Source organism: Leptinotarsa decemlineata, unplaced genomic scaffold (assembly GCF_025532065.1).
Source record: "Leptinotarsa decemlineata unplaced genomic scaffold, Ldec_3_MD MMD2_P_RNA_scaffold_2, whole genome shotgun sequence".
NCBI lineage: Eukaryota > Metazoa > Arthropoda > Insecta > Coleoptera > Chrysomelidae > Leptinotarsa > Leptinotarsa decemlineata.
This window is the reverse complement of record NW_027412529.1, coordinates 23,913,592-23,935,062: the sequence shown is the minus strand read 5'-3', so window position 1 is coordinate 23,935,062 and position 21,471 is coordinate 23,913,592. Positions and strand designations below refer to the sequence as shown.

The 21,471-nt window shown below is 33.0% G+C and overlaps 1 protein-coding gene across 1 annotated transcript in view; it reads left to right on the top strand.

Moving 5' to 3' along the window:
- Pi3K59F (Phosphatidylinositol 3-kinase 59F) overlaps nt 1-21,471 on the top strand; it is a 50,911-nt gene that overhangs the window by 3,545 nt on the left and 25,895 nt on the right. The window contains exons 3-5 of the mRNA XM_023157538.2: nt 4,475-4,631; nt 5,697-5,846; nt 5,896-6,114. Of these exons, the coding sequence (XP_023013306.2) occupies nt 4,475-4,631; nt 5,697-5,846; nt 5,896-6,114 (526 nt within the window). The remainder of the gene's footprint in view (nt 1-4,474; nt 4,632-5,696; nt 5,847-5,895; nt 6,115-21,471) is intronic.

Below are 21,471 nucleotides of genomic sequence, written 5' to 3'. Positions count from 1 at the left end.
TTTTCATTTTCTCACTTTCCACTTCTAATTTTGGCATATCTATAAGTCAGTTACTTATCTTTTATTAAAATCTGATGAGAATCATCAAAATAAATTACTCAATTATATAATATAATGGCAATCTGTTCTGAATTACATACCATGGATTTGGAAGCCAATATTCTCATGATTTTTTGAGAATCATTCTCCCACAAGGTTGTTACAATTATTTTTATAGTACTCTTTTTGTAATTGAACATATAACCATCACGTCGACTCTCCCCACTCCGTGTATTCATTATTTTCTGCCACATCATCTTCTAAATTTATTATGTATGTTCACAGAACAATTTTTAATTTCTTCCCGTAAGTGGTTATTTTTTCAGAAATATTTCAGCACTCCCTTCAGTTGCACAAAAAGTACATTCAACACCCCGTATTAATTCCCAATTTTCCAATACAAAATTTTCATGTTTCTCTGCGAGTAATACAATGTTTTTCAAAATCCATCATTAAGGATTTTTATAACACCCTGTATTCGATTTCCCATTTTTCAACATCGTATATTCATAATTTTCTGCTTGATGTGATTTTTCTGTATTCATTATAACAGTGTATGATTTCTTAAACACTGTATACCCACAATATTTTTCTGTTGTTTTTAGTATTCATCATCCTGTAAAATATTATAGATCATGTGCACTCTGAGTCCACAAACTTCTTTTAATTTTTTCCTGCTTGAAAAATACGTTCAACATCCTGTAGTAGTTCTCACTGTCCAATACCCAATATATTTGTTTTTATGTCAGCAATAACATGTTTTTTGAAATACACCATTTACTAAAAAATGAAAAATAAAACTGTTTTTTCAGCACTTGTATTTTTAACTAACGTTACTGCAGTTTCGTCCTATTAGGACATTTTCAAATGCAGTAACGTTAGTTACAAATAGAAGTGGTAAAAACACACAGACAGTTTTTATTTCTCATTTTTCATGATGATCTCCTACCACGTAGTAACGGCTACATACATCAATTCATTATCGATTAATATTTTCATAATACTCTTGTTAACTTTTAAGAACCTCATGCACTCTGCCAAACTTTTTCCGATTTCTTTTTCTATCAGCTATAATATTTTTCTATATTTTATAGTGGATAATTTCCAAGATTCTCAAACTCACTGTATATACAACATTTTTTCAATTTACTTACAAGTTTTTCAATACCCAATATTAAAGTTACCTCTCAACGTATATTCATTATTTATTGGTGTTTTCAACATATTTTTAATTTTCTATCCATCATTCTGTTGTTCAAACACTCGGTATAACTCCTATATTCTCAAGCATCTTGAGTTCAACACCCTGTGTAGGTTCGCAAATAGTTCACCAAGCTACTGATGAACATTAAGAAAACCTTTACTAATTTTTCCTTAATAATTATCTCCAAATTTTTCCATATGCAATATCACCTGAATTTCAACACACTGCATTCCTTACATTCAAAAATGAACCACCACATTCAAAATTAGAATTTGAAATAATATGAAACACCTCTTTCGACTGGAAATAAATATATGGAATATGCGGGTAGCTTGTTTTGTTATCTATGAAACCAAAAGAACCACATATAATACAGAACTTCTTTAATATCATATTGAAAGGGGTATATTTTTAGGAAAGATTAATTTTTTGGGAATCAAAGGTTTTAGCTTTCTACTTCTTCCTTTCTTTGGAAGATTCCCACATTTTTTGTATAAAGATGGAGAAATAGAAAGCAAAAACCTTTATTTCTCAAAAAATTCTCAATATCACTTTTTAAATTACCATTACACCATGTGAAATGAAAACCATCCAAAAAGATGTACAGGGTGAGTCAAGAAGATTCCCTCGGTCCACCTCTATCAGGGAAAACGATTTTTCAAATTGCTCAATTTTTTTTTCGCGCTCATATCGATAAATACTATCTTTAAAAAATATTTTCTCGCATATTGGATAATTCTGCCGAGCGTAGCCAACCAGAGTTATATTTTTTAAATGGAACACCCAGTATATGAATACATCATTCGATTCTATATTGTTTTAGCTCTCTAAGGAATTTTTGTTTTCGAATTTCCATTGCGGCATTGCCAAGTTATTCCAGAAAAACCTATTTCACAGACAATATTTTTTATTCACCACCTGCATGTCTACAGCAATTAAGTGGATTTTTTTAGGAATAGTTAGTCAACATCACTATGATAATTTCGGGAATCTCAACTTTCGGAAACAATATATAGGGTGCTCGGTAAAACTGGTCAAGTTTCATTCATTTTCAAACAGACATAATTGAACTTTTTCAAATGGAACACCCTATATTTTTTCATTTACATGAAATGTCTCAACATTTCAATATATTTTTTATCAGAGGTCTATACGAAAAATTTATATTTTATTAATAAAACCCAGTTTTATTAATTATTGTAACCACAAAAAATTCATTTATTTACATTCAATCACTCAAAATTTTTTCAATATGAACAATAACGCCTAAATTTTTTATTGAATAGAGGAGTCTTTTTTAAACGAATTCTCTACACGTTCCAGCATATCCGCTGGGATTTCCCTGAAAGCTCTAGTGATTCTTCGTTTCATGTATTCTATAGATGTTGGAGGAGTTTGGTAGACAATCCATTTGATATACCGTCATAAAAAATCAATTTCATCAGGTCCACCCTTACTGCACCGTCTTGTTGTAGACACATTCTAAGTCTTATTCCACATGGAACCTTGTCCAATAAATTCGAAAAGTCATGCCGAAGAAATCTTACATATTTTTTTCCAGTGAGATGCCATTCCAAAAAATACGGGCCGATAACTCTTTTTCCGAGAATTCCACCCCAAACATTCAGTGACCAACGTTGTTAATAGTTCAGGCAACGAACAAAATGGTGGTTTTCCGTTGCATAATGATGCATGTTATGTCGATTCACAGTTCCATTTAGATGAAAAGTCGCTTCATCAGAAAATAACACGAAATCGAAAAAATCATTTTTCTGATTGATCTTTTGTAAGCTTCATCGGCAAAATTGAACGCGTTTTTCAAAATATCTTCCTCTTAACTCTTGCATCAATTGCATGTGGTAAGAATGAAATTTGCTTGCTCGTATCATTCAAGACATGCTCAGGTCCCCGGAACTCACATGGAGATTTTCAGCAAGGTGAAGAACAATTTGAAATGTATTCTCTTCATTTGTTACAGAGCAGACACGTTCGAACTTTTCGTGAATGACATTACCACTCCTTTCAAATCTTGTTTTTTAGAGCCTGAAATGCCCTTTCATCTAGTTGTCTTCTTTCGGTGAACTTCTTTTCGTAAATCCTAGATGCAAGGAGGCAGTTTGCATCATATCTTCCAATATATAATTTATAATAAAAACTTGTTATAATTTGTGAAATATCAGTTTTTCGTGTAGTATACCTCTGATAAAGAATGTAGTGAAATCTTGAGAAATTTCATACAAGTGAAAAAATACAGGGTGTTCCATTTGAAAAAGTTGAATTATGTCTGTTTGAAAGTGAATGAAACTTGACCGGTTTTATCGAGCACCCTATATATTGTTTCCGAAAGTTGAGATTCCAGAAATTATCATAGTGATGATATTCTTAAAAAAATCAACTTAATTGCTGTAGACATGCGGGTGGTGAATAAAAAAATATTGTCTGCAAACAAGGTTTTTCTGGAATAACTTGGCAATGCCGCAATGGAAATTCGAAAACAAAAATTCGTTAGAGAAATATGGAATCAAATGACTTATTCATATACTGGGTGTTCTATTTTAAAAAATATAAAGATACACATGATGAAAAGTATTTGCTGATAAAGGTATGAATTGAAAATTTTTAAATTATTATCGAAAAATGAATGTTTGCTTTTGATTTCAAGCTGATTTAGCTATTGGCCTCACAGGGCCATGCCGTTATGATGAACTTCGAAACTACAAAAAATATGTGAAGCTTCGACCATACACGAATGAAACACGTTTTTTGTTTGATTACAAAAATAGTAAACGTACGAGACAGCCAGTGGGGATAAATAAATTTGGCACCATGGCGAAAGAAATCGCGAAGTTTTTACAATTATCCAACCCTGAATTATATACTGGCTACTGTTTCCGAAGGACATCTGCGACTATTTTATTTAATACAGGAGCAGATCTTTTAACTTTAAAACGCCATGGGGGTTGGAAATCCAGCAATGTGAGAAATATGTCGTTTTTCTCACTTGTTGTACAATATACTATTCTTTAACTTTTAGATATGTAATTTGTGTTTCATTTTGGATGATTTAGTTTTTACACTATTCAACTTGATATAATATACTATGTTGTATTGATTATTGTCTGTGAGAGGATTGAACAATCTCTTGTATCATTGATTATATTATTATAACTTTGATGAACAATCTCATATAAAATCATTTTCTTATGAAACCTGTTTTGTGGATACTTTCAGTTGGAATGAATGGATCACTCTACCAGTCAAATTCAGTGTTTTACCGAGGGATTCTCAGCTTGTTATAACTATTTATGATTGCTATGGTCCAAAAATAATGATTCCGGTGGGCGGAACTACAATATCATTATTTAGCAAGCATGGTTTATTTCGACAGGTGATTTTTATTTATTATTCTACTTATAATTGCATATAATTTATTTATGAAAATAATTACCAAAGTGACCAATAAAACCAATCACCAGAAAACTCTCAATTTATATCTAACAAACACAAAAAATTCACAAGACGGTGTGACCAATTGTCTCCGCCATAAATTCCCCTACCCATTGAGATTGAGATTGAAACTCTCTCAATCTCACAATTGAGGTACGATATTGAGAAAAATGTTATCTGGAACATATGAAAGTAACAGGTATTCTTGAAATATTCTAGACAAGTTAATTAGGAAACGTAAATTTTGGGAGAAACTTCGTTAATCTTCAACTTTTCAAAAAGACATGGATTCAAAGTTTATTATTCTTCCGTATGAACGAAGATATACTGACGGATTAGATCTTATTTTCAAAAAAATGAACAAGAAAGGGGACTTCGGAACTTCTTGTTCAATTCAACAAATGTTGGGTAACCCTAAAGACAAGATATTGGAAAATGAATAGTCTAGGATATATGAAGTAAGCTGTAAGGACTGTCACAAAAATATATCGGTCAGACTGAGCGAACCATTAAAACTCGTTTCAAAGAATACGCAGCACATCTAGTGTCACTCAACACTCCTCGGAGAACGGGCGTAGAATAAATGAAACCTGTCTGAAATTGTTGAGATCGGGACATGACGCTAGATTTTTTCATGCTTTGGAAAATCTGGAAATAGCAAAGTGTGGCATGGAAACTATGAACAGTACCAAAGATCCCATTCCAAATATCCCATTGTGTTTCTTTTTATGAATCATTATATTTAAATTTGTGGGAACTACCATGAGAAAATTTCCCGCAAATTTCACCCAAAATCATTGATGTGTATCGGAAAGTGAACTATTAGAAATAACTTGAGACTTTTAGAGTTAGGAATTACTTTTCTTCATCTCTTGAAGACGTAACTTAGTTGTTAAAAATCTCATCTGAAGGAGTATTGCATTTCTGGTGATTAGGAAAAGTGCTTGTTTTCTATTCCAAAGTGACTGTGTTATCAAAAGTTTAATTTCGAATAATAAACTTTCAGGGAATGCTCGACTTGAGAGTGTGGCCTAATAAGGTAGGGGATGGTAACTTTCCCACAACTACACCAGCCAAAGTGAAAAATAATGGAAAAGATCAAATGCAAAGATTGGCAAAACTGGCTAAAAAACATAGGAATGGTCATATTACAAAGGTAATTATAGTGAAAAATCTAAAAAAATATCGACGCCTATATTTTTTAGGTAGATTGGCTGGATAGATTAACATTTAGAGAACTGGAAATGATAAACGAAAAGGAAAAAAGATCATCTGAATACTTTTACTTGGTGGTTGAATTTCCTTCAATAACTTTCAACAATATACCCCATCATATTGTTCATTTTGAGCAAAATGGCGAAGAAATCATATCTGTGAAATCTCATGGAGATTTGGTAACTTCTCCTGATCCAGAGGTTTTGAAGGTAATGTTTTATATATGCTTCTGGATATTTATACCAAATTGTTCACTCATGTTATGAAATATTTCTTTAATTTTCCTAGATTTTGCAACTTTTAGAAATTGTTACTTTGTTCAATTTGCCATACTGAATCAAACAATCACTGGAGTGACTACAGATTCATATTCAGCTAAATTGGAATTTCCAAATATCGATTTCAAAAGAAAAAGCATACTTGCATTAAAACATATAAAAATTAGCGAGATTCAATGTAGTCGTTTGATTGAAGAAATTTTTTTTCAATTGCATCAAAAAAAAAGAACTAATCGTTGAAAATATTTTTTGTTTATGATTATTTCAACAAAAAGGCCTGAAAACGATTATAAAATTTAACTTACACCCAGTTTTTGCACTTAACAAATTTCTAAACAATTTTGTTTTGGAGTTTTAATCACACACAGACACAATTCACGCTGATTTTTTGTTATCTTATTGGCAATTCATATTCATCATTTACTTGGAGTACATGTTCAGGATAATTCATCCTGACTATAATGGAATTATTAAACAGGGAGAGTCGAAACACCTTTGAAGGAATGTAAAAATTTTGCTTAAATTGTTGAGATCCGTTTTCTTATATATACATTTCTACTTAAATACAAGAAAGATAAAAGAAAATTACCCAGTATCAACAACTTTCATACATGACACTCTGCTCAATTTTTTTGTTTTTTTCTGTTCAATTTGTTTCAGTTCCTTCATTATTCTCTCGTTAGAAAGTGTTCCATATTTATATCTTTATAAAAAAAATGTAATCTACTGTAGTTCTCCTGACGAAGGTAATGAATTTACCTAAAGCTTTACAGATATCAAAGAGTCTTCTTTGTAACAGCCCTACCAATTCAACTGCAATCTCACACAATAAATCGATTTGTATTAAAGCCAGTCACGAATCTGTGTGTTCTGCACTTTCATTTTTTTGAATGAAAGATTCCGGCAATCATACTTCAACGTCTTTGTTGATGGCTAAAACAAGAGTCACTCCAAACTCATGATAGTACCCAGAATATTATTGATAAGGCACTACCACTACCATGAACTTACCATTAGAAAAGACAACAAATTATAAACCATTTGAGGGAGAGGTTTCGGAAAATCAACTTCAGGTTACAATAGAAACGTGTATAATTAGCATGCATTATATGTAGAAAAAAAAATAGTCGCACTTGAAACAGATGGAGCTAATTACAGATTTCAGAAAAATTTGACAATTCAAACCATTTCATTAGTTCGGACTTCCATTGTCTAGTATGTTACAAAATTGATTTGCACCACGAATCATTGTCAACCACCTTCAAACAAATTCAAACCATTGTTAATTGGTATGGATCATTTTGGTCCAATGACAGTCGGGATTGACAGAAAAAAGGAAAAGAATCAATAGGTTGTCTTCACCTACATGTCAACGAGAGTAATTCGTTTTTTACTTCCCTTATCACGGACTCTGTCATCCTGTCAATTCGTGTCAAAATAATGAGACTGATAGCGAAGTCTAGCTGAGACTATTCTACTATTATTATTACGCCTCAAAAGAAATTCATTATAGTGAATCAAATAATTAAATTATATTTGACCGCTTCGTTATCAGAGAGATTGAATAAATATGAAAGGTTATATGATTTGGCGCATAAAATTGTTTCAGTAATTAAGAGTGCATACTCTTACATTATACGTAATATGTACATGTACATTATATGTACATATATGTAATGTGTAGAGTGGTTTGAGAATTTGTCCTGGTGACTTTGATTGTTTGGAAAGTCAGAATTTTTTCATTTTATATTTAAATTCATTAGTATTATATATTTTGAACTCTTCTGGTAACATAGGTATTGTACATACGAATTGAATTCAAATGGCCCTTGAAAAATTGCTGTGCTGTGCTATGCTGATGCATGAATCTGAGGCCGAGGAGTGAAACAACAATAATAATAATATTTATTTACTTCTCTCCTTAAAAAGTATAAAAATGTCTTTTACAAAATAGCACGAAAACATAATAAATATAATACAATACAAATTTAAAAACATTCACAGTCATTTACATATGAAAGGGCAAAACATTTTGATAATAGCTGCCCTGCTAATGTGAAGAATTATTGATTTGCAAAAATTTATTGATATTATAGCGGTTTTTTAGGATAAGATTGGTTTTCAATCGTGCTTTAAAAATCGAAATATTAGGCGAGTCTCTTATTGTGCTGTCCAACTTATTGAAAATTTTGGTCTAAGGTAAAGATGACTTTTTTGAAAGCGCGGTTCGATGTGCAGTAGTTACCAATACGTTTTTAGATTGAGTTGGGTAACCATGATTTTGTCGATTCGCTTCAAATGAAGGGATATTTTTGAAAACATAAATACATGCTTCATATATATATATATATATATATATATACATATATATATATATATATATATATATATATATATATATACATACAGCAAGAGTGAAAATTCTCAATTTTTTTAAGGAATCTGTACATGACTGTTGTCATTCTAGATTATCAATGATTCTGATAGCATATTTTTGGAATAAAAAACTCTTTGTGCGGAAGATACCGTCCCCCGATATAGAATTCCGTATCTTATATGAGAATTGATGGTCGCATAGCATAGACTTAGCAAAACTTCCTTGCTGAAGTGATTTTGCATGAATCTTAGTGCGTAACAATTTATTTCAATTCATCGCAGAGTAGGTCAATATGTGGATTCCATGTAAGTTTGTGATCTACAGTGAGAACAAGCATTTTTGTTGTTGAGCAAGACGTAACCTCCAGAACGTTATATTTAAATATTGTGTGTCGTTTATATTACCTAACGAATATTTCATTAGCACTGTTTTATTGATGATTATTGATTATAGATGATTATTGGTAGCCCAATTTTTTTATAGACCAATTCAGTTATTTCTGGAAGTACTATAGGATTGTTTGCTTTAATCAAAAGGTTAGTGTCTTCTGCATATACAACTATATGAACCATCTTAAGGTCATGAAGATACGTTATTAGATCGTTAGCATAAATTAGAAAGAAAAGAGGTCTCAGTATGGATCCCTGAGGAACATCCCGTTTCATTGTTATTGATTGACTTTTCACACCTTGTACAATGACTTGTTGTTTCCTATTTTGAAGATATGTCTTAAATCTTGAGCAATTTGTTACCCAATTTTTGTATTTTTCGAATTGTTTACCACATGGTTTTTGTTTTGTTAGTAGCAGAGTTTATTTTGCGATTGTTGATTATGATGTTGTTATTCCTGAGTTTCTCCTTATAAGTTTTAGTTACCTGTCTACTAATATTCTTATACTTATTTGCTCTAATTCTGAATACAGAGACACCAATTTTTTCAATTCAGCGGGTTCCTTGGTCATGGGGGCTGATTTGCTATTTTTTCGTTATTGATTAGGGAAAGCTACCTCATCAATGTAATATTGAATATTTTGGTGAAATATATCATATGCTTTGAACATAATTTTCGCTAACTAAAAGTGTTTTGAAAGTTGAAATATTTTCTTCTGAGATCTGTCTTCTATAGCTAATTTTAGACTTTGTATCATTTTCATGTACTTTACTAAGAGGAATATTAATTATTTGGGCACAGTGATTCGATATATGAAAGTCTTTGAGTGATACATTGTATCCAGGCATGTCTTCGAGGTGCAAGTTACCGTTGTAGGGACAGATATAGTACTCTCTAGGTCAAAAGAAGCTAATTGATCTTGTATAAGATTATGATATTGAAGTCGCCACCTATAATCACTTTATCATTATTTTTCCAAATAAGTGTTAGGAGGCCATTAAGGGAATTCAAAAATATTTCAACGTCCCTAGATGGAGGTCTATATATACACACTAGTGTAGTTTTTTTATTTGAATCCACAGCATTCAAAAACCCCTTCTATATAGTTGTATTTCTCCTCTGTATCATATCCGAGAAATGACAGAGCAGTGTCATCATTACAAATATTGATAGTTTTTAAAGAAATATTACTTTTGGTTAAAGTTAAAAATTGTTTTACATTTTCTAGAACAGTACACTTACTTCCTTCAACTTTGTTGTCAGTTGAGTATCTCAACGAGATACGAGAATGATGGTTTTTCTAGTTGAATATTTGCTTCGACAACTTTCTGATAATGATTTGGTCTATTTGTGTGTGGCGTTCAGAAATGAGTGAAATATTCATAATTTTGCACAGTGGTTAAATTAGCAAGGTACACGTTTTCATTAATACTAACATTTTTAGTATTAAACGTAAATATAACATAATCTTCTTGACCATAGTCTAACTAAAGTGTCAGCAGAGAGGTTACCTCTTAAATGGGAGAGTATTACTATATTAGCATTGTTCATTCCTTCATTTAGACTCGTCTCTGATGTTTTTCTTTCAATTTCAAGATTTGTACTTCGCCCTGTTTTCTCCTTTTCTCCGTTTGATTGTCCATTAGTGTTATTTCTCAGTTCAGTCGCTTGTATGTTTTTATATTCCTTCCCGTATACCTATTAATCCGTGTGCGTCTGGCTGTGTATATGTTGAGTCAACCTTCATGTTTTTTATTGTCACTTCTTCTTTGACATTTTTATTAGCATCGTGTGTTTGATTTCCTTGAGTCATCATTTTGTTTTGTGTTTGAGTAGAGGAGTTCGCTGTATTCTTTTCTGAAATTGTTTGGACCACCTACTGAACTTTTTTCCACCGCATTTCTCTGAATATCAATTGATTTCATCGACTTATTTTGTAGTGAATGAATATTCCTTCAAGATTTTTAATGTAAACTTTGGCTTCTGAAATAATTCTTCTTGCTTTTTAATCAATTCATTTAACTCACTTTCTACTTTTAGTGCTTTCTCCATCATTATATTTTTCTCCTCACTCTGTTTTTACAATGAACTTATTCTTTGCTTGTGTTTCCTCAGACAGTTCTTCTATGGTCTGCTCTATAAAGCTAATTTCTTCTTCAAGTACCTTAGGTTTGTCACAGCAGTTTATTATGTGATCTTTAATAAATTTAAAATTCTCTTTCAGTTCTAAAATGCATGACTTGTGAAATACTCTGAAGCAGTTTTCACAAATTAGGTAAGCAGGCATCCAAAATTTGCCATTTTATTTGAGATTAAACTGTATTTTCATTATTATCTACGTTTATCTAGTTCATCTCAGGTTATATGCATTTCACTATAAAGTTTTTGGATTAAGGAAAGTTAACCCCACACACCGATGTGATTTTTTTATAATACTACTATAAGCTTTTCTAACAAAAATACTGTAAAATAGAAGAGACACAAATCATGTCTACTCAAGCCAACACTAAGGCCAAACGTATTAGGCTTGGTAGGACAGGATTATTCAAATTTTTTTTTAACGAAAGTACTTAACTGAAGTTACATGTTGAGCCACTTACATTCAATGAGTTCATGAGAAATGGGTTCATATTTCCTTATTCCAAAAAAAACTTCAGCAACTATTTTGTACCTTTTGAACTCGCATTTTATCAGCGATCGTTGAGCACGGATCATAAATGAAGTCACAATAATCGAAGTGACTCACATAGTGTATGTTTCAATTTAAAATTGAGAATATGCCAATTACTCTAGATGAGTTCTAGTTATCCATAAATTTTGTCTACCAGACTGTTGATGTACTGGGAGAAGAACCATGTTATTTTTCATTACAAAAAAAGCTTTTAGATTTATCTGAATTTGGCTTCAGGCAGTCTTCTTTAGCTGATTTTTCAACCTATTTGAGCTCATTTTCAATGATTTCCATAGCTGCATCTGAGCTCTACTGAAATCCAGATACAACTGTGTATCATCCGCATAAGCCTGCACTTTACAAGGTTTCATCTCATTTAAAATATCTGCAGTGTAAATAACAAAAAAGCAATGGGCCTTAAAGCGACCCGTGAGATACCCCTGAGAATACATCTAGAATGAAGAAAATAGAAATGAAACTTTCTATGTTTTTTACCAAGTGGTAAAAAACAGAAAGTTTCATTTCTTTTTTCTTCATTATGATTTTCTACCACGTAGTAACAGCTACATTCTTCAATTTATTAGTACATCTAGACTATATGAATATGAACCACTTACCAAAATTCTTTGCGATTGTCAAATGAAATAATCAAAAATGTTGATTGAATATTGAACCCATAATACCTTTATTTGGTTTGAAGCCACATTAACACTCATGATGTAAATTATTCGATCTAAAGCACTCATAGATTTGGTTGTATCTTAATCTTTCGCATATTTTGGAAATAGTTGGTAGCAAACTCATAATTCTTAAATCTAGATTTTCTTTGGAATTGCTTTTCTTTGCAATTGGTATACCAACGTAGTTTTTCCAAAGATTTCAAATAGCAAAAATAATAGAACACCAAAAACTACCGACAACCTTTTTTTTCAGTCAAATCACATGGAAGGAAATCAGACTTAGCTAATCTAAAAAATCCATCAATTGAATGCGACTCAACGACCTCTAGAACCATTCATTCAAATGTTCAAAATGACATTGAAAATAAACTACTAAGTGATAATCAATTAAATGGCATAACCATGCATGTACTAAATGTTCAGTCAACAGGAAATAAAGTTGACGAACTCTCTGTTCTCCTAGTGGACAAAAAAATGCCAGATATTTCAGTCTTATCAGAACAATGGTTGAAAATTAAAGAAACTCTGTGCATTCCGAATTACTCCATTTTATTTAAATATTGTCGTCCCAATACGGGGCATGGAGGTACGATGATTGTACTAAAAAATAACAATGTCAATGACTTCACTAATGTTGATCAATATAATGGAATGTTAGTAGAAAATGAGTTTGAATTCTCTATGGTATACAATAAAACGAACCATTTGTATATCATAGGAATTTATAGACCACCTAACTCAAATGGGCCCATTTTCATAGATCAACTAGAAACTCTCCTTTCTGAAATTCCCATTCACGCACATATATTTGTAGCTGGTGACCTGAATATTAACTTTGAAGATAAGGAATCAGCAGTGATATTAGCTTTGACTAATCTATTTTTATCATTTGATATAAATGCATGTAACGGAGCCTACCGGAATTCCTCAACATTCATCCACTACTCTTGATTAAGCCTGCTCAAATTTATATGAAGCGAATGCTCTCTGTTTGGTTATTTCCTCCGGTCTTTCAGACCATGAGGCTTTATATGTTAAAGTACTTATGAAAATCAAACACTCTTGTGATCATAGATTTGGTAGAATTTATAGCAGAAAACACTACAATAAATTCAGAGAATGTTGTGAAATAATCAACTGGAATAGTATGCTGGATGATGAAGAACCATTACTTGTTTTTCATAATACTATAACAGACATATTTGAAAGATCCTTTCCTGTGTATGAACTGAAAATAAAAAAAAGAAACAATGGATTACAACTGGTATAAAAAATTCTGTGATCATAGATTTGGTAGAATTTATAGCAGAAAACACTACAATAAATTCAGAGAATGTTGTGAAATAATCAACTGGAATAGTATGCTGGATGATGAAGAACCATTACTTGTTTTTCATAATACTATGACAGACATATTTGAAAGATCCTTTCCTGTGTATGAACTGAAAATAAAAAAAAGAAACAATGGATTACAACTGGTATAAAAAATTCAGGAAAAAATTCAAGATCATTACATACAATTAGGAAGTATACCGATAATACATATTTCTCAACATATTTTAATAAATATAAGAATATTTACCTATAGGCAAATTATTAAAAGGGCTACAGATACATATTATGCAGAGATAATCAAAACAGCCAACAATAAAACAAAAGAAAACTGGGCTGAAGTGAATGATATTAGGGTTAAAAATAAGGCCAATCCCATTAAAACTAACCTAGCTCCAAAAAAACTCAATAATTTCTATTGCTCAATTGGTGAAAAACTAAAAGAGAACATAAAGGCCAGCTGTGACCCCTTGGAATACCTTAAAAATTTAAATGTTGAAAACTTGATTCTTACAGATACGGATGTACATGAGCTTATACAGATAATCAATGAAATCAAAAATAAAAATTCGGCGGGTATGGATGGAATGTCTCCAAAAATATTTGAAAATCTACCTCTAAGTGCATTACATGTTTTGGTTGAATGCATTAATAAATCATTCAGGAATGGTATATTTCCCACACGTTTGAAAATAGCTATGGTTATTCCATTATATAAGGCGGAGATCTGGAAGACCCCTCAAATTTCAGGCCCATTTCTTTATTATCGACCCTTTCAAAACTTATTGAAAGATAAGTGAAAAAAAGACTAATGTCCTTCTTATCGATGAACAATGTGTTATCTAGCCTTCAGTTCGGTTTTCAAAGTTCGAAAAACACCACAGATGCCATTTTCTCCTTTCTAGAAAATGCATACTCTAGCTCTAGCATAAATGATGGCAAGGCTGTTGCAACAGTGTTTTGTGATTCCTCGAAAGCCTTATATTGCGTTGATCATAAGACACTGCTGCGGAAACTCAGCCATTATGGGATAAAAGGAACAAATTTGAACTGGTTTGGTTCATATTTGACGGGCGTCGACAGGTAGTGAAATCATCAAGTGGACAGTCTGATCTCTGACATAAAAGATGGAGTACCTCAGGAGTCTGTTTTAGGACCAATGTTGTTTTTAATATTCTTAAATGACCTAATAACCATTAACATCGCAGGACAATTTACTGTATTTGACGACGATACCACTATTATATGGAGTAATAAAGAAATTAATCAGCTATCAAATATGATCAAAATAGATATTCAACAAATTCAAGCCTGGTGTAACGCGAACTCCTTGTGCTTCAACCCAAACAAAATAAAAATAGTTACTTTCAAATGTATACTAGACGATTTAGATTTGGATAACCACTACATAGAAAACAAACAGCACGCTAAATTCCTAGGCATTCACATAGACTATACTTTAAATTTTAAAGAACATGTATGCATTCTGAGTAAAAAAGTATCTAGTGGATGTTATGCTATTAGAGTGATATCAAATGAATTAGGGTACACTACAGCTAGAATGGCCTACTTTGCACTGATCGAATCTCATATTCGCTATAGAATAGCTTTCTGGGGCCATTGTAATTTACAGATACAGAATACGATATTTAAGCTACACAAGAGGTCTTTGCGATACCTTACGCCTTTATCCGTCAGCCACAAAATATTAACTGTCACCTGTTTATACATAATGGAAACAGTATGCTTAATTCATAAAAATAAAACTAGCATATACACTCCCGGAACAAATTGTCACAACACCAGACAGAACCATATGCTTTACTTACCTCTTCCAAAATTCACCTTGACTCAGCATTCTCTGATTTATAAAAGTATTAAAGTATATAATCACCTTCCTACCATTCTAAAAATTAGCACAGATATCAAAAAGTTTCAAAGTACAGTTAAAGATGTTTTAATCAAAAAAGCTTACTATTCGATCCATGAATTCTACCATGATAATCTGTAAATTCTATGTTCACCTTAACTCATCTGTCTTCTTAATGTTTTATTTGTGAAATTGCTATGTTTGAATTTTTTAATATTTTATGACATTCATTTAATTTTTTACAAGACTTTGTCAATAAGATACTAATTTTCCGACAATAAAGCATATATTGATTGATTGATATTGGAAAGAAGGATCTTTCAATACAACTACTGATAATGTGAGCTATATATTTGTCAATAAATAGGTAACATTTTCGATTTTATTGTATCTACTCCAAATGCATTAGTCTTAACAGAATGTAGAATATCATGAATTTCTTCTATTGCAATCAAGCGAAAAGAAAATTTTAGTTGTTTGATATGAACAACTTCATATACAGGCTGATTCACGGTGGATGGCACATTAGACGTTTCTGGTGAACCAGACAACGGATCACTTTGAAAATTTAATGGAGGGCATATTCGGACATTCTCTAGCCAACTAAAATATTTTCGACAATGCGGTGTTGCCGCTTCTATTAGAAAGCAGTAGCAACTTTGATTTTTCAAATGGAACACTCTGTATATAATATTATTTTTGGAATCTCCAACAATTGCCCGACAACTTTTCTTGATATTTCCCTATACCTATCTGTTACCGTTTTCGAAATAAAAATTAATTTCAATTTTTTTCTTCGAAAATCATGACTTCTAAAAATGCCGATATCTTTTAGTTAAGAAGTACTATGATATCGAAATTTGGTTTGGAGTTAGGTGATACTTGGACACTTCCCACACGTCAGCCTAATCTCCGTTACTTCAACACAGGGTGGTAAAAAAATACAGTTTTTTCGTTTGCTTGAAAAAGTTGCTGAAATTTGATTATTTTAAATGGAACACCCTGTATATTATTGAAAATTCGGAAAGCTGCTGAAATTTGCTTTCTTTCTATGTATATCATACCTATACCTAACTAGTCAAGTTTCGGACTTATGAACATTTATTTGTGAAAATGTCCCTTCAGAATGGTATTTCCATTCGGTATTTGGTAAGCAGGTCATGATTACTATTTGACAGTAGCGTTGTGACATTCTCCTAATAATACCGACATTTTTGTCACTTCAGAAGTTGCAAATACCTTCAAAACGATGGAACAAAACTATTCAAACGAAGTTCTTATGAATTTGTTTATTATTTTTGGACAGTGTGACAAAATTATCAGCAGAACATGTAGAAAGTTCAATGAAATGTATCCGAATCTACCGCCAATGAACCTCAAGAAATTTCAATATGTTTGGATAAACTTTAAAAAAGCACCAAGAAACTTGAAATTGGAAATATTGATATGAATAATTATAAAAAAGTAAAACAATCATGTGGAATATTTCAAAATATGTTCGAATCGCTGGCCGTTCACTTCCAAGCACTTTAAAATGCGGGTGTTGACTGCTTTCGTGGTGGCAGATCTGATTTCATTGGGATCCAAATCTTCAAATGTTTGAGCAATCCTTTCTAACAATTCATCTCTTGAACGCACGGGTATTTTGTAAACTTTTTCTTCAAACATTCCCCACAAATAAAAATCTAATGGATTAAGATCGGGTGATCTCGCTGGCCAATTCCATGGTCCCAAGCGCCTCATCCACCGATCGTCAAATAGTCTATCCAGTTCTGCGCTCACTTCTCTTGTGCAATGTGCAGGAGCTCCGTCTAGTTGGTACCAACAGTTTCGATAATCTTCGAGTGGCAGATTATCCACGAAACTGTCTACAGTATTCTCCAAAATATTCAGGTAGCTTCTGGATGTTAATGACTCCTCGTATATCACGTACCTCAATTTGTTGTCCATCAACATGCAGAAGACATTAAAACTAAATTTTTCTTGAAATCCGGCTTCTTTTGTGACGTGAAGATTTTCACTGGACCAATAATGACGATTTTTTCTATTGAAAATCCCTTCTCTCGAAAATTTCGATTCATCAGTCCAAATAATTTTATTTAAAAAAAGTGGATCTTCTTGAATGCGTGTCAACAACATTTCACAAAATTCTACTCTCTGTTGAGGATCTTGAGGCTTCATTGCTTGAATTTTGGTTAATTTATAATCATGCATTTTATGTCTTCGCAAGATTCTTTGAACCGATGAATATTTTATACCCAAATCTTCTTCAGCACTTCTTATCGATGACTCGGGAAATGCGTGAAAATATGCTAAGACATTAATCTGGTTGTCTTCGAAAGTTACGGGTCGAGGCAAGTTTCTTGGTGCTGATCCAAATGCATTGAAATTGTTCTGAATTCGTATAAATTTCTTGAGGTTCATTGGCGGTAGATTCGGATACATTTCATTGAACTTTCTACATGTTCTGCTGATAATTTTGTCACACTGTCCAAAAATAATAAACAAATTCATAAGAACTTCGTTTGAATAGTTTTGTTCCATCGTTTTGAAGGTATTTGCAACTTCTGAAGTGACAAAAATGTCGGTATTATTAGGAGAATGTCACAACGCTACTGTCAAATAGTAATCATGACCTGCTTACCAAATACCGAATGGAAATACCATTCTGAAGGGACATTTTCACAAATAAATGTTCATAAGTCCGAAACTTGACTAGTTAGGTATAGGTATGATATACATAGAAAGAAAGCAAATTTCAGCAGCTTTCCGAATTTTCAATAATATACAGGGTGTTCCATTTAAAATAATCAAATTTCAGCAACTTTTTCAAGCAAACGAAAAAACTGTATTTTTTTACCACCCTGTGTTGAAGTAACGGAGATTAGGCTGACGTGTGGGAAGTGTCCAAGTATCACCTAACTCCAAACCAAATTTCGATATCATAGTACTTCTTAACTAAAAGATATCGGCATTTTTAGAAGTCATGATTTTCGAAGAAAAAAATTGAAATTAATTTTTATTTCGAAAACGGTAACAGATAGGTATAGGGAAATATCAAGAAAAGTTGTCGGGCAATTGTTGGAGATTCCAAAAATAATATTATATACAGAGTGTTCCATTTGAAAAATCAAAGTTGCTACTGCTTTCTAATAGAAGCGGCAACACCGCATTGTCGAAAATATTTTAGTTGGCTAGAGAATGTCCGAATATGCCCTCCATTAAATTTTCAAAGTGATCCGTTGTCTGGTTCACCAGAAACGTCTAATGTGCCATCCACCGTGAATCAGCCTGTATTTATACTTCAAATATGTATTTTCTCATCACAATCATAATAAACAGTTTGCAGGTAAATAGATGAATAATCATTCAAGTATATCAGAGTTTGCCAAATTGTCAGGAATTACATTTTTTCGAAAAGAACAAACACCTTAATTCCTAAAAGTTCTTCTAGAACTTTTTTAATCACTGCTTTCCAGCACATGATCAAGATATGATTTTTCTCCTTTCTGGTTACTGAGTTCTTTACACCCTATAAAGTCAGATTCATTTTTCTTTTTTTAAATTTTTTTAAGGCTCTATTTCGCTCCTGGATAGGATCGTTTTTATTGAATGCTGAAAGAATAAACTCAGTTAGTAACTGAACTTGTTTATCAAGGTTGTTTTCTTTGAAGGTGATTGATGATGTTTCATGAAGAATTTCATTAGTGAATTCCATTGTCTAATATTATATATAATATTATATAAAATGATTTGAAATTAATAAAAGAACCAATACAAATTAAAAGAATAGCGGAAAATAACAATTATATTAATAAAAAAAAACCTGAAATGAAATTACAGTGAAATAAAATACAAGTGAAGAAAATAGGACAATTATACAAAAAATAAAAAACCAAAAAAAAGAGATTCCAAGCAAAGTTACTTCACGACGTTTCGATTGTTAGTATCAACAATCGTCTTTACTCAGTCATCACCCGAACATTTTGAACTGGTGAATTCAAAATCCTTCATAGTGTAGACATTAATTAATTCATAATCTTTTCCGTTTATAATCTTGATTAGTCGGGTTACCACAGATTTTCATAAATTTCTGTGAATCTAATCCAAGAGTGGTGGGATCACCCTGTATATTTAACCTGTCCGCAATTTCCTCTTGTAGCAGAATTACTATTGCCGCTTCATCATAAAAGCATATATTTTCAATAATTGTCCATTGGCTTCAATTTTTACGGGAGTAACTATAAATATTCCTATCAGAATTATTTGTGTAAGCTAGTATATCGTTTTGATTCACATTGTTCGTTTCTCAGATTCTCTCTTCCGCATGCAGTGTATGATAGTGACATTTTTGGCGGCTGTCCTTGTCACAAATCTTTTTTCTCAAACAGAGTTTTTCACTCTATGTGCTCCTTTCAGACAACAAAAGTACAACTTCTTATTCACAACAAAAATCCACTTTTCTTCTAAATCAAGGTTCAGGAACTTTTCACATTTTTCTATGGAGTGAATTGCTGAATCGCAATATCTACAGATCTGTATCTGTAGAGTAGGAAGGGGGAGTGTAAGCCCACGCACTTAGGCCACATGTGACCCATTGTACATCCTCCCGAGGAGTTGTCCTCCTAGGTCATCGTCCATCCTGTCCTTTCCAGGAAGGTGGACAGGTCGCTGGGAGACATCTCCTTTATATCGGCAGGTGTAGGCCAAGACTCGCCGAAAACACATTCTCTTATTGACGATAACTCCGGGCACTCGCACAGGACATGCCTGACAGTCTCATCTTCCTGTTCACACATCCTACATAGAGGTGTGTCCACTAGCCCCATATTATGTAGGTGTTTCCTTAGCTGACAGTGGCCAGTCAGAAATCCTAGATCCTAGATTTTTCCTGGTCATCGCCAGATACTTCTTCGGCGCCAGCTTCCCAGGGTCGCCCAAGGTGATCCTGGCAAGGTTACATCCTTTGATTTCATCCCATCTCTTTAAAGATTGAGCATGGGTGTAACATTTGACTAGTTCCGCAATTGTCGAAGTCATCAGGCCGTGGGTGCCACTGGGTCCTAAAATTCTTAGTCCAGCCGCTTCCTTGGCTAAAGAGTCGGCAATGCGATTACCTTTACTCCTGTCGTGCCCTTTAACCCACCTCAGGATAATGTTATTATCTACCGAGGCTTTGGCTAAATCTTGGTGGCACTCTAGTGCTAGCCCTGAAGTAACACGCTGTCTGTTCAAGGCTAATAGTGCTTGTCTGCTATCAGTGCAGATTGTTATGTTTTTGCCAGAAATTCTTTTCTTGGTTATTTCTTTTGTGGCGATTGAGATACCAGCCAGTTCTGTTTGGACCACGCTGGTATTTCTTCCCATTCCCCACTTAATCCTTAGGCTTAGTGATCTGGAGTACACTCCACATCCTGAGCCTTCTTTGGTTTTTGAGCCATCTGTATAAATCCGTATTGCATTTGTAGCATCTGACTCTATGTTCTGCTTAATTTGTATTTTGTAGGGTTTATTAAACACAAACCTGGGTTCAATTGCATCACTTGTTGCCTGCAGCAGAGGTTGCGCAGTAAGCGCTTCCCGCCATAGGCCCAGCCTCAATTGACCCATTCCTACTTCGAGGTTTACACCAGCCGTGCGCAATCGTACCATGGCCATTAACGCAACCTCCTTAACGTACAGATCCAGAGGGGTCAGACCCGTGATTAATTCCATTGCCGCGGTTGGTGTTGTTCTCATGGCTCCTGTGATGTTTAAACAAGCCAGTCGCTGTATTTGATATAATTTTTGGATGGCCGTTGCTTGTAGAACTTTCGGTCCCCATGCAATGGCTCCATACGTTAACATAGGTCTTATTATTGCAGTGTAGATCCAGGCGACTACACGGGGTGAAAGACCCCATGCGCGTCCCACTGTCCTCCGACATTGCTCATAAGCCACGTATGCTCTTTTTGCTCTACTCTGTAG